Genomic DNA, 13090 nt, shown 5'->3' with positions numbered 1-13090 from the left:
AGTGCGTGTGTTTTTCCTGGCAGATACGAACACGACAGATTGGTCACTCATGCTACAGAAGTGGCTCGCAGCATGCGAAAGCGTTGTGTCATTTCCCAGTGCCATCTGTAGTGCTGTCACAAGCTTAGTATAGCCAGGAACTGACATGAGTATTTCTCATAGGTTTTCATTTTTCACTGTGCAGGTCGACTCAGAATAGTTTTGGGGGGGTTTTTTGTTTTTTTTGTTTGGGGGGGTTGCAGCCGTGTAGGAGGAGCGGTGTATTAGCACTGGTGCCAGCAGCCATTTATCACTGTAGACGTCTGTGTAATTGCTAAAAGGAGAGGAGATTTGTGTAGGAGGATAACGCAATGGAGGATAATTTTACTGCTTACTGGAATACAAATAGATAACAGAAAGGTTTTGCATTCTTCTTTGTTTGTTTTTAAAATGTCAGTTACTGTAGTCCCTGTTTAGTGAGTCCTTTATAACCTCCGACATCACATAACATTTCACGTTATATTACCCTTTTGATACTTCCTGTTTCACTCATTATGTTGCTGTTCGCAGTGATACTGATAAACGGGGAATCTGCTAGTTCTATCTTTGTAAAACTTTATCCCCTGCTGCAGCACCATGTTTTTTAGCTTTTAGCTTTTTAACAGTCATATATTACTTGATGCACAGTGCATCAAGTCTGATTCCTCTTCTCATCAACTTCTGATGGAACTTGGTCTTTATTTTAGAACTGTGCCTGACTGTTTTAGTGTGTATGTGTGTAAACCTGTGACCATTGTAATCTAATATGTTGTTTATTCTGTTGTCCTGCATGCTTGCCAGTGGATTATAAAGGTGGGAATGGCTATATAATTTCACCCTGCTCCTCTGTAAATAGTCGATCGAGTCTTGCCAGTAATGCAATAGGTAACCAATGTAAGAGTAAGAAGCCTCTATCTGCTGCCAAAGCCTGCATACCCCAAATCCTGCCCTCTAAGTTTAAGCCCAAACTGCTGCCACCCTGTGGCAACAGTAAGGACAGCAGGACTAAAGATGCCAGGCACCCGAAGGCCCACAGCTGTGAGGATATCTACACGGGGCAATGTGACACAGACTGTGCTGAAGCGGAGGCCCAACATTCAGATTCTAGGTCCAGCTGTGGGAGTGAGTGTGGCGATGGTCTCAGAAATGTTTCCCCTGCAATTAGGAGAAGCGCATCAGATTTTTCCAGCCTGTACAGGACCATGCATCACATCCAGCGGCCCAGCTCGACCGGCTGCAGCCCACACGGCAGTGTCCGTAGCCTGACCTCGCTTTTTGAAAAACCAAAGGACAACGGGGATGAGAGGTCAGAGGCAGATGATGGGGGTAGCATTCCACGGGATACTGTATCCTCACGGGTCAACGAGTTTGAAATGATTATCCAGCGCTCCACCTCGGCTCCCAGCCGCTCCTCCTCCTTGCCCATCCTGCACTTTAGCCACAGCCACAGCCCCAGCCACAGCCCTGCCCACCTCTACATGGCCTCTGCAGTGTCAGCAGAGTCCCTTTTAGTGGCCAACAACACGCAGGCTGATGTCTGCAACCTGGACGAGCAGGAGGCCAAGAGCTCTAGGGAGGAGGACATGTCACCAGAAAGTGTGATGGTGGAGGAGGCTGCTTCGTCCACTGAGGACAGACATGACAGCAGAACTGAATCCCCCTGTAACACAGAAGCAGAAGTTGAACAAATCCTGAGAGAAATTTCCCCAGAACTAAATCACCAAAACATCAGTGAATCAAAGAGCCCCTCAGTGATGCTTACAGCATCTCCTCCGCAACACAGCCATCTCCACCACCACCACCACCACCACCACCACCTCCTGCACCACTTGAACAATCAACTCCTCCTCAAACCCAGCAAATGCAAAGGCTCTTGCCCAGCTTCCTACACCCGCTTTACCACTATCCTCAGGCATGAGAGGCAGCAGGCCACGAACCAGCAGGAGAAGCAGCCACCCACAGAGAAGAAGACCACACTACCTGGAAACCTCTTCCTCATGGGCCCCGCTCCCTTCAGGTTACGGAAGAACCCACAGTCCCATCAGACTCGGAGGATGTTGTTAGCCACCAGGGTGCCAGCGGGCACCCAGAGGCCTATCAGTCTCTCGCCTGAGCTCAGACCTTCCATCCCTCAGCGTCTGTCCTCCCTGGAGGTTCTGGAGAGGCTGAGTAACGGAGAGGAAAACAACACTGGCTACCTGAGTAACGGGCAGGGCTTGGACGCCAACGGGAACCTACTGCAGCCGCTGGCAGCTCACCGCAGAGGTGGCTATCTCCATCCCTTCACCACTTGTCACCCTCCCTCCCTGTGTGGTCTTTCATTTATCTTGACTCTATCTTCACCTTGTGTCCCTTTTCTCCACAAAGCAATGCCACCACCTTCCATCTCCAGTCTGTGTGGTGTGTTTACAAAGTGACAGGGAACTCTCCATTTCATTATGAGTGTGCTGTTCGGTGCCCTTCCATTTCACTGTCAATGAGTATGGTCCCACAAATGCATCAAAACACTTCAGTGACTGTAGGGGAGGTTCAGGAAGCTTTTGGTAACGTATATAATCCCTGGACATCAGATTTGAGTTGTTTGCATGCTGCGTAGGTCTGCATAGGCATTACATCGAAAACAAGCAGTATTTTATTATATTATGCGATGTAATGTTAAACTTTGAATGCATTACCTTGCATTGAAATGCCCATCCTATGTAAAAGCGACATTTCTAGGAATTGACTCTGATATTTAGGCATTTAACAGAGCAAAGGCTTTCTCAAACTGATGTCTTATTGTGTCCATTTTTGTACCCTCTCTGCTTTTTGGGACTGTCCACATCTACCATGTTTCATTCCTTAGCCTGTCAGGATGTTTCCTGCTTTAACTTATCTCATATAACAGATGCTACTCTGAGCATCTGATAGAAAGCCTGAAGCATTAACAGCTGTTTCTTGTGGCCCTCACTCGGACACAAAATGAAACATCTATGGTGGTACGGCGGTGTTAGCAATACTGAAAGGATTCTTTAGTAAAATAGTGGATGCTGGTTGGTCGATCAACATCAGTAAAGTCATGATGTCACATTTATTTATTTTGACCATGACACAGTAGGTTACATTGTTTCTTTCCTGCATTTCTTTTTTTCTTTGTCATGAACACACATTGGGTCATTCTGTGTTCATTCCTACGTGCATGCAGGATTTTTCTTTTTTTAACGTGCGTGTGCTGTTTGTTTTAGTGGTGCAAAAATAAAAGATGTTTATTTAAATCATGCATGGTTATATTTTTTGTATTGTTTTGAGATTTTTTTTCACTTAAATTGAGAGTTTTCTGCAATACCATCTTCTTTTGTTTGAAAGCTGGCCTTGAGGTGGTCAGTGAGAACGCTTCACGGGGTAATCGCCTCACGGTTTCTGTTTCAGACTCCTCCCCAGCTCACGGAGAAAGCCAGGATGAAGTTTTGAGGAGGCGTCATGGGGACAAAGAGGTGAATTTTCTTCAACTTTAATCCAGACTTTCATAACTGATGCCTCTCAGTGCAAAATTCATGAATTAACCCTCTGAACACAAATACTTTGATAAAGATTATTGTGAAACATGAGTGTTATGCCTAACAAAGGATCTGTGAATAAAAGAGTAGAGACCCATATCTGGAATGTGCAAACAGTTCAGTCTGGTTTCCTGGCAGAAAATCTTGGAGGAGCAGCGGCGGCTGAAGCGGGAACAGGAAGAGGCTGACACAGCATCGAGGCGACACACGAGCATTGTCCCCACACACCACCAGTTCATCACCAACGAGCGCTTTGGAGACCTGCTTAACATCACAGATAACACAGAGAAAAGGAAATCGGGCATAGAGGTACAATGCACGGCAGTGTCTTATCCTTGTGTAAGCAGGAAGAAAGACGGCAGATGCTTTGTCACTTTGTGAGTCAGGCTGTGGGGGGAGGTCTCTGCAGGCACAGATGGCTTTTCCACTCCTGGTCAAAAATTCATGATAGAAGGCAACATTTGACCTGTTTATCACTGGAATATTTCCCATATACATTTTGATTCAAGTTGCAGAGTGGACTCTGTTTACCAGCTATACGTCCAGAGTGGCAGGGCATGCATGCTGTTTCGCACATTACACACAATAGCTTCTAACTGAGCATGCCCCCGAGGTCAAGTCATCCTTTCAGTCGCAAACATATCATTCTTCCCATTGCTAGAATATTTATGTTCAGAGAGGCCAGTGCAGATTTACAGCTAACAACAAATTCCAGGAAAAGCTTTTCTTAGCGCACATAAATGCCAAAGCCCAGAGAGCGTAGTAGCCAAAAAGAACAAAGATGGAGGCATTTAAGGTATTTAGCCTTCAGGGAAACTTTCACTCACTCAGTGCGATTCAGAGAATAACACTGGTGTAGCTGCTGCCAAATAGTAACAGTCACAGACGTTTATTTTTGTTTTTATATATCTACACAGAAAACGCCCGCCATGGCTCGCTTTGACTTCAGAGCAGAAACTCTAAAGTAAGTGGAAATTATGAGAATTTATATGTATATATTTTTTATAGAAAATACCATAAATGCATTGAAGCTCAAAGCAGCAGCAAGGATAACACCACCAATGAGTTAAATATTTGCCTAGTGGACCTTAATTAAGTAATTTTAAGTAATATTTTTAAGTAATATTAAGTAATTTTTTCAACTTTTAATAAAGTAGTGCCAAAAAAATGTAACAATCACAGAAAACTACCATTTGACCGTGAAGTGATGCTGTATATTCCACCCATGTGATCCTCAAAGCGTCTCAATCTTGTTACACTATGAGAGGTTAATCTCTAAATGTGTGTTGGTTTTGTATTTTCAGGGAGCTGCCATTTCAGAAGGGAGACATTGTGTACATCATTCGACAAGTTGATCAGAACTGGTATGAAGGTGAACATCATGGAAGAGTTGGTATTTTCCCTCGAAGCTATGTTGAGGTATATTGCCTGTTAATGTGTGTTATTTGTGACTCATAGTTCATATCTTTTTTAAAGCATTTCAGAATCGATTCTTTTCACAATTTATGCCCTATTTTATATTCTTGGTTGGTCACATTTGGGTGTTTTGTCTGCTTGCACAGCTCCTCCCCCCCACAGAGAAAGCACAGCCAAAGAAAAGTGCCCCAGTGCAGGTGCTGGAATATGGAGAAGCTGTCGCCCGCTTTAACTTCACTGGGGACACAGTTGTGGAAATGTCCTTCAGAAAGGTGTGACTTAATAAGAGTTATTATAAACTATTAACTAGCGGGTTTTTATTCCCTTTCTCTTTTAATCCAAACAAGGATTTTTTAAAACCCTGATTAGTGGATCTGCCTGTGTGTGTTCAGGGAGAGAGGATTACACTGATTCGCAGAGTTGACGAGAACTGGTATGAGGGCAAAATTTCAGGCACCAATCGTCAAGGCATTTTCCCCGTCACCTATGTAGAAGTTCACAAACGACCACGGGTCAAAAACGGGGTGGAGTACCCGGATCCACCTGTCAGCCATTCACCTCAGCGCAGCACCAATGCTTCACCACAGGTAGGGACTCAAACACACTGATCACTGAGCAATTTCTCTTACCACCACCTCTGTGTGCTTTTAATATCCAAAAATGATTTTCCTTCTACACACACCTCGACGCCCACCTTTTAATTTGTGTTGTGTAGAGATTTTGTCTTTCATTTGCTTTTTCTTTCTCTTACCCCTCTTCCTCTCTCTGTCTCCATCATGCCCTAAAAAGCTGTACCGTAATCGTCTGACCACCTCCCCTCTGCCTCTCCCTCGCTCCCCCCGCCGCTCTGTGTCCCCTGAGGTCCATGCTGTCTCCTCTGAGTGGATCTCCCTGACTGTGGGAGGTGGGAGTCCCCCTGCGGCTCCCACTCCTCCGCTGCCACCACTGCCCACTGTGTCATACCGTTGGGGCGAATACCTGCCCCCACCTTTCTCTGCCAGCCCCGTGCCTCCCATCACTGGCAGCCCATACTGCGTCTCCCCCATGGCCTCCCCATCCGCCTCCCCTCTACCCCCGCCTTACCCACCCAGACCCAACTCGACCACCCCCTCCCTCACATTTACCCCGCCTCAAGGGGAGGACTTCCTGCTCTCTCCTTCCTCCCCACATGTGTCACGTAGTGTGAGCCCCAGCAGTGGGCCGGTGCTGGAGTGCTGGCTGAGGGGGGAGAAGGAATTGACAGAGGGGGAAGGCGCAGAGGGGGACAGGGGCCGCGCAGGCCCGGGCAGCAGGCGAAATAGCCCTGCAGAGGTATCTTCTGCATGGTGTGTGGTGTTGCATCTGAAGTTCACTCTGGAACACAGGCTTATGCCACAGTTTGAGACATTAAAGTAGATTTTCTTGAGTACTGACGCAGACATTTTTGTGGAGAACTAACTGGTAGATCTGACCTGAAGGTGATTTTAGCCAATAGCTGGTTTCAGTTTTAAAGACAGTAACTGAACTGGTCACTTTGCTTACATATGCAAGTCTGCATGGTGTTGTGTGTGAGCCACTAATATGCAAATGGTTTACTGTGTTTGAGTGCTTATGTATTAAGTCTTAGATTTCCTAGCTGCAGAGAGCTGTAAGACAAGTGTGTTTGCATTTCCAGGGTTGATCTGCAATAATAATAAGTTCTGATTTTTATACTGTAAATTTCAGCGTACAGATGCATGTTGTTGTTCCGTGCACAAGCTTGACAAGTTAGATGCTTCTGTTGGTTGGACATTTTTTTGTTTGGACAGTGACAAGCTGCCGTGAAGCTGAAATATCCACCTGCAGGAAACTTGACTCACGCTGGAGTTTGATCATATTCGCAGCACGTTGATATGCAGTGCAAGGCTTTCATTTTGAATTCCTTTTTTTGTGTTACAGTTTGTAAAAAATGAGGCCGACCATCATGGACGAAGCACCAGAAGCCCTGTGATGCTGTTTGATATCCAAGATAACAACAATGTTAACTCGTTTGCGGTAAGGTGATAGAAAGTGTTCCTGAACCTCTGTTAAAGGTTTACAAAGAGCATGTGTAGTTTGCTACCTGACTTCATCTTGTGCCATCCTAAACATACCACCTTAACAGATCCATTTGACTCACAGCACCTTGAACTCCCATACATATTAGACGTATGATATAACAGAAGTTCAACTTACTCTCCTGCTGAAGTTATAGTTAAATATCAATCATTTTGCAGCTGACGAAGCCGCTATAGCTAGCTTAGCATAAATACCAAAAAAATGGGGAAATGAAATGTATCCAGAGCTGATAAAATTCTCCACCAGCATCTCTAAAGCACAGTTATTGTTCTAATATGTAGTCTTTATGTCAAAATTTAAAATGCAGCATGGCCGATCAAAACACAGATGAGTTTTTTTTTTTAAGAAAATTATGTGAAGCTACTCTTAAATTACTGTTTGGCTTTATCATTAAGTATAAGCCTGAGCCTTTAAGTTGTCAAGCTAAGCTAACAGGCTACCGACTTGAGCTGTATATTGAATGTACATCAGTCTGCTCACAGAGCTTTTAGCAGCAAAGAGGTTATTTTGTTCCTTCAAGCTGAATCTGTCAGCCCACCTTTAATACTGCGTGCACTTACTGCCTTATATCCTGTACAACTGAACTAATATTTCATGTTTCCTGTCTACATGCTTCTACTGGTGACCTTCCATTTCATGCCTCTTCTCCCGGGTTGGGCCAACACCCCCTCTACCTTTTCTCCTGGCTTTTAACGGATCACATCCTTTTCTGTCTTGCTACTCACCGGACCTACCTTCCTGTCTTGCACTTTACCTCCCCTTCTCTAACTCTTCACCTCCCCTCCTCACCTTCACCTCGGCCTCCTCCGGGACTCTCGGTGGGCCGGGTCTCTCTCTCTTTTCTGACGACTTCACCTACTACTACTACTACTAGGAGGCAGTGTGTAATGAGATCTTGAATATAGCTGAGACCTCGGTGAGGTACTGCAGCACCCTGTCCCACCACCATAATGACTCTCTTCATAGACTGCACCCCCACCCCAGTAAACAATCTCTCATCATTTCCCAGCAACCCCAGTCACACAGCAGCAGCCCGGAGCCGAACCGTCTGAACTGTGGAATGTGAGTAAGATCTGTTTCACGTTTCAGACTCTTATTAATATTCTAGGTAAAGACAGACCTTTGCTGATTTCACACTTTGTGTCTTCCCTGCTTCATGCCGCTCCAGATTTCAGGCTTTGTACAGCTACGTGCCGCAAAACGACGACGAGCTGGAGCTGCAGGAGGGAGATCTCGTCAGCGTCATGGAGAAGTGCGATGACGGCTGGTTCGTTGGTATGTGTCACAGGCCTAGATTCCTCAGAGATGCGGTCACACTCGGTGTGTCACATTAATCTATATAGGGTTTCTGCAAAATGCCAAAAAAGGACTGCACGCGTGCAATGTGCAGGCTCAGGGTTCTTTCAGCGTGTCATCTCCTTCATATATAGAGTTTCTAAAGAATGACAGCAGAGGATTGAGTGCAGTGTGCATGCTCAGGTCCTGTACAGAATTTTAAATAAAGCTCAAAGGGGTTATTTTGGTACTAACACTGAGGTCATGTAAGCATTAAATCTGAGAAAGAATCTGATCAATGTTCATCTTTCTTTTCCTCCACAGGTACATCAAAGCGGACAAAACAGTTTGGGACTTTCCCGGGGAATTACGTGAAGGAGGTGAAACTGTAAAGCTATCTAATCTGGCTGTAACACACGGTTGCCTGTCAAGCTTGGGAAGTCATAACTACCGCGCATGGCTGTTGGTTAGAATAGTCATTTAGCCGGGCGAATATTTTTATCTGGGAAAGTGATCAGATCGGCTCCAGGTATGTCAAACTGCACGAGGCGAAGACGGGGACAGCTCACTGCCCAAACACCTCCATCACATTTTACGCACGTCTCCACAGAAGTCATCGGTCTCCATACGTGGAATTTCTCTGTGAAAGCCTCCTGCAAATTAGCTTTTCGACGTACACGTAATAGCTTTTATTGTGTGTGTGTAATTTTACAGTATGCAAGAGTTTGCGTAGCACCTCAGTCTAGAGGCAGGCAGCAGAGCAGTGTATGGATAAAAGGAGTGGATCTTATTACCTGAACTGGACCTGGGGAGGCGTCAGAATGTGTTTTGATCTTTCAGGGCCAGAGGTGTTTAACACCGCTGGCAAAGTATGATGTAAATCAGGTATCGTGAATGAAATTGATTCGATTTAGCTACTTAAAGAAAACCTGTAATATGATCAGATCACTCTATGACCCTGTTAACCAGACAGTTCCCTTAAAAAAACAGCTTAAAGTCAGTGCCCTTGGTACTCTAAATACTTAAAGCCTTATGTAAAATGACCCTTTTTAAAATATTAAACTATTTTCATCCACATTTTCTGAATCATCAGAAAAGTCAGTATTTGCCTCACAGCATTCACAACTCATTGTAGCCCAAGTGTGTTACATTGAATACAGTATTGTCTTCATTCTCTATCCAAAGGTTGCTACAGAGAAGTTATTAACAGCCGTGTGCATGAGTAGAAACTCTAAAATGTTGATGTGTGCTGCTGGCTTCTCTTTTTCTCAGTTTCCACTGCAAACACATATTACAGGACACGCAGATTTTATTGCATGTGTCATAAAAGTGAAACAAAAACTGTGTATATGCACATCCTATATTTTGTATATTTTAAAACTGTGTTTGCTGATTATTGATGCCTTTAAGGTAGCCGATGGTAGACGCCTAGCTTCAGAGCAACCACAGGACAGGCGTGGTAGCACTTAACTTCCTGTTTGGTCATTTAGGAAGATCGCTCCTAACAGTGTAATAGCACTGATGACCTAAAACTCTTTCAAGTTTTAAGTCAAAGCCAACAAGGTGTCTTAGTAAATAATCAGTGATTTTTTTTTAGAGCGTATTGAGATTTTAACTGTGCCCTTACTGACATGATTGTATATGTAAATGCGTACAGAGAACTGTATACGTACGGCTGCACATTTTCATTCATAATGACTACAGTTGTAAGGTCAGCATTAATACAGCATGCACTATAAGATCATTGAGAGACTGACAAATCACACTGGAGCATGAAACACTATCAGCCAGCCAACACCCTAATAATTGCACTTTTAACTTAAAGAAAACAGAAGTAATGACGCGGTGAACGCCGCTTTTTTGAGCCTTTAATGGCCGATAGCCGATGGAAGATTGCTTTGATCTCCGCTACCAAAGCATCAGAGCCGTCTTCCTGCAAATACGGAGCGCCCACATCTCCAGCGCCATCAGATCCGGTAACGTGTCAGAATAGATCCTACACACACAAACACACGAGCGCCCTCACATCATCAGTGTCTGCGCCGTGCAGAGCTTTCGGGTAGTGTGTCCAAAAAAAACCCTTAGTGCTTGTTATGACCTGCTCGGAGCAGCAGACGGGGGTAGTTCGTTGCGCAATTGCTAAAGAAGTATTTTTATCTAATCGTACTTTATGTTGGGAAGATTGATGGTAGTGAGCAGTGGAACTCAGAGAAGCGCTGTCATCACCTTCTTATCCAAAAACTCAAATTAAAGGGCCTACAGTGTAGCTGTTTATGAACACACAAAATCTGAAAGATAAGCTGAAGTATAGAAACATAAGACAGATAAGACTTATTAGATCTAGAAGCGTATGTCGACAGTGTCTTTGTTTTTTGCACCATGATGTGTTAGCTACAGTTGTGCATGTGGCCACCACGTAGGTCATATCTGAACTTTATTAATTGATGAAGTACATTCATTTAAGCCAGGTCAGTACAATCAGTGTTTCCTGTGAGATTGGGTTTTTCTTCCTGTGCAGATCACAACCGCTACTTTGCCAACATCAGCAAAAGAATGTTTTCCCAGCGAGATATCACACGGAATATATTACACTGCAGTGTGGGTTTGCCTTTTTATCACACTGTTTTTAATGTCCAGGCATTTCATTTTATCACAAAAGCGTGTTTTGTTTTTTATTTTACCTCCGCCTCTGTAACTCCAGCTCTTCATGAAAGTGTTGATTAGTCGGGAGTCTGCTGAGCTGTCGCCTTTCGAAATGAATCCTGTTGCGACGTAGAGAGGTTTGCTCCTTCTCAGACACACTGCACGATGGGCAAATAATCACTCGTTTAGTGACAAAACAATTGGCAATAGATTGTTTCTGTGATTTTTGTCCGTAAAACGTCACGGGATGTATGAATGTATGAATATATGAATGTGTTGCAGGCAGTGTAAACATGTAAAAAAACAAAAAAACGTGTGAAACGTTATTGAACAGTTCGGCAAATGAAGGATTGTAAATATGTAAAATAAAAAATAGACTGCGAGCAATAGGAGCGTCAGATTGAACTCTCTGTCACTTGCAGTGGTTTATTTTGCCTGAAGGATTTTTTTGTTTTGTTTTATTGGCAAAGCACAGAGTGGAGCGTTACTGAGCACAGAAAGATTAAACATTACGCTGCCATTTGTGAGGATCATGTTGCCTTATGTTTGAAAAATTGTGCCTCATTTTCTTTTTTTTCAGTATCACTGAAATGTATCCATGACGTATTTTGTGTAACCCTGATTTTCCCCGTTTGTTCGAGTCTCTGTGACGGGAGAACATTTACTAAGAACTTGTCTGTTACTGTACAAGAACCTAAAAGTGTGACATAACGCTTCGACATGATTAACACTCATGAAAAACGGACGCACAGCCTGCAACAGGTTTGGTTTGTTTGCTTCAATTTGCAGTGCTGTTACATTGACAATATTAAAATAAAGATACTATACACTGCTGTGTTCGGTATTATGCAATATTTAATAAACCATTTAAACCATTGCATGTGTTGCCAGTTTTGTTTTTTGACAAAAATCTGAGGGGAAAAGTCCGTTTTTAGCATTGGCCAACTTGTTCCGGCTGTGTGAGCATGTGAGTTTTCATCCTGGCTCATTAGAAAGAGTGTTGGTTTAGAAAATGTAATAGACGAAAACCTGCAAAGACGAACAATGAATTCAGCACTGTATATTCAAGTGTTTAAAGTAAATTACTAACAGTATTTTAAGCACTTAAGTTGCCAAGTTAAATTGTTTTTCTGGACACAGGATCACCGGGGTCCTAAATATAGCACCAGCCACTTCACTGGGTACACCTCTTTGTCTAGTTAAAATAACTCTGATCAGCTGATCTCAAAAGCAGTTCAGTACATTTCGGGAAGGGGGCGTGCCAACTTGCTGAAGTTCAAACCAAGCATGAAAATGAGGAAGAAAGGTGATTTAATGACTGTGAATGTAGCATGGTCATGCCAGTCAGGCTCGTCTGAGTATTTCAGAAACTGCTGATCAGCCGGGATTTTCCAGCACAGCCATCTCTGGGTTTGCAGAGAATGATCTGAAAAAGGGAAAATCTCTGATTCAAATAATACTTTGTTACAACCAAAGGATGCAGAAGAGCATCTCTGAATGCACATATCAAACCTTGAAGCAGATGTGCTACAGCAGCGGAAGACCCCACTACTGACAGTTAAAAACAGGAAACTGAAAAACTACAGTGTACATCTTCTGATGGTTCTTTCCAGCAAGATATGCCCTGGTGTCCTAAAGCTTAAATCATTTCAAACTGGTTTCTTGAACATGTCAGTGAGTTCAATCTAATAGAGCACCTTGGGAATGTAGTGGAACGGGAGATTTGCATGATGTAAAGTGTGTGATGTTATCATGTGAGCGTGGACCAGAATCTGAAGAATGCTTCCAGCACCTTGTTGAATCTGTGCCAGATGAAGGCCAACCCAGTATCAGCAAGGTGTAACTAATGAAGTGGGTGTGGGGGTTATGTTTGGTTTGTTTGTTTGTTTTGAAAAAGCAGATCTTCAAACTTTGCCTACAAGACGGGTTCGAAGGGGAGCTGTTCACCTCTGGACTGTTGAACGTCAGCTGTGTTATCTGATGATCATTTCTGATGTAGTGCAGTGTTGTGGCTGCACTCAGGAAAGTGGGTGAATGCCGTTGGGTGAAATGAAGCAATAAATGTCAGACTCCTGTAATCACAGTGAACAAATGCTGAAAGCCGCTCAGAGTCCTGCTGACAGAAC

At 43.8% G+C, this 13090-nt stretch overlaps 1 protein-coding gene across 1 annotated transcript in view; it reads left to right on the top strand.

Annotated features, from left to right (window-relative positions):
* The window catches only part of sorbs1 (sorbin and SH3 domain containing 1), a 34789-nt gene extending 22929 nt beyond the window's left edge, over positions 1 to 11860 (top strand). The window contains exons 17-28 of the mRNA XM_085368886.1: positions 820 to 2283; positions 3427 to 3491; positions 3693 to 3863; positions 4472 to 4518; positions 4859 to 4973; positions 5117 to 5242; positions 5363 to 5557; positions 5760 to 6281; positions 6888 to 6983; positions 8056 to 8108; positions 8215 to 8321; positions 8646 to 11860. Coding sequence (XP_085225012.1) covers positions 820 to 2283; positions 3427 to 3491; positions 3693 to 3863; positions 4472 to 4518; positions 4859 to 4973; positions 5117 to 5242; positions 5363 to 5557; positions 5760 to 6281; positions 6888 to 6983; positions 8056 to 8108; positions 8215 to 8321; positions 8646 to 8713 — 3029 coding nt within the window. The 3' untranslated portion in view covers positions 8714 to 11860. The remainder of the gene's footprint in view (positions 1 to 819; positions 2284 to 3426; positions 3492 to 3692; positions 3864 to 4471; positions 4519 to 4858; positions 4974 to 5116; positions 5243 to 5362; positions 5558 to 5759; positions 6282 to 6887; positions 6984 to 8055; positions 8109 to 8214; positions 8322 to 8645) is intronic.
* The last annotated feature ends 1230 nt before the right edge of the window (positions 11861 to 13090 follow it).

Source organism: Diplotaxodon limnothrissa, linkage group LG13 (genome assembly GCF_057381915.1).
Source record: "Diplotaxodon limnothrissa isolate DT_005_m linkage group LG13, D_limnothrissa_male_GT1.1, whole genome shotgun sequence".
NCBI classification, from domain to species: Eukaryota; Metazoa; Chordata; class Actinopteri; order Cichliformes; family Cichlidae; genus Diplotaxodon; species Diplotaxodon limnothrissa.
This window is presented reverse-complemented; position numbering and strand designations above follow the sequence as displayed.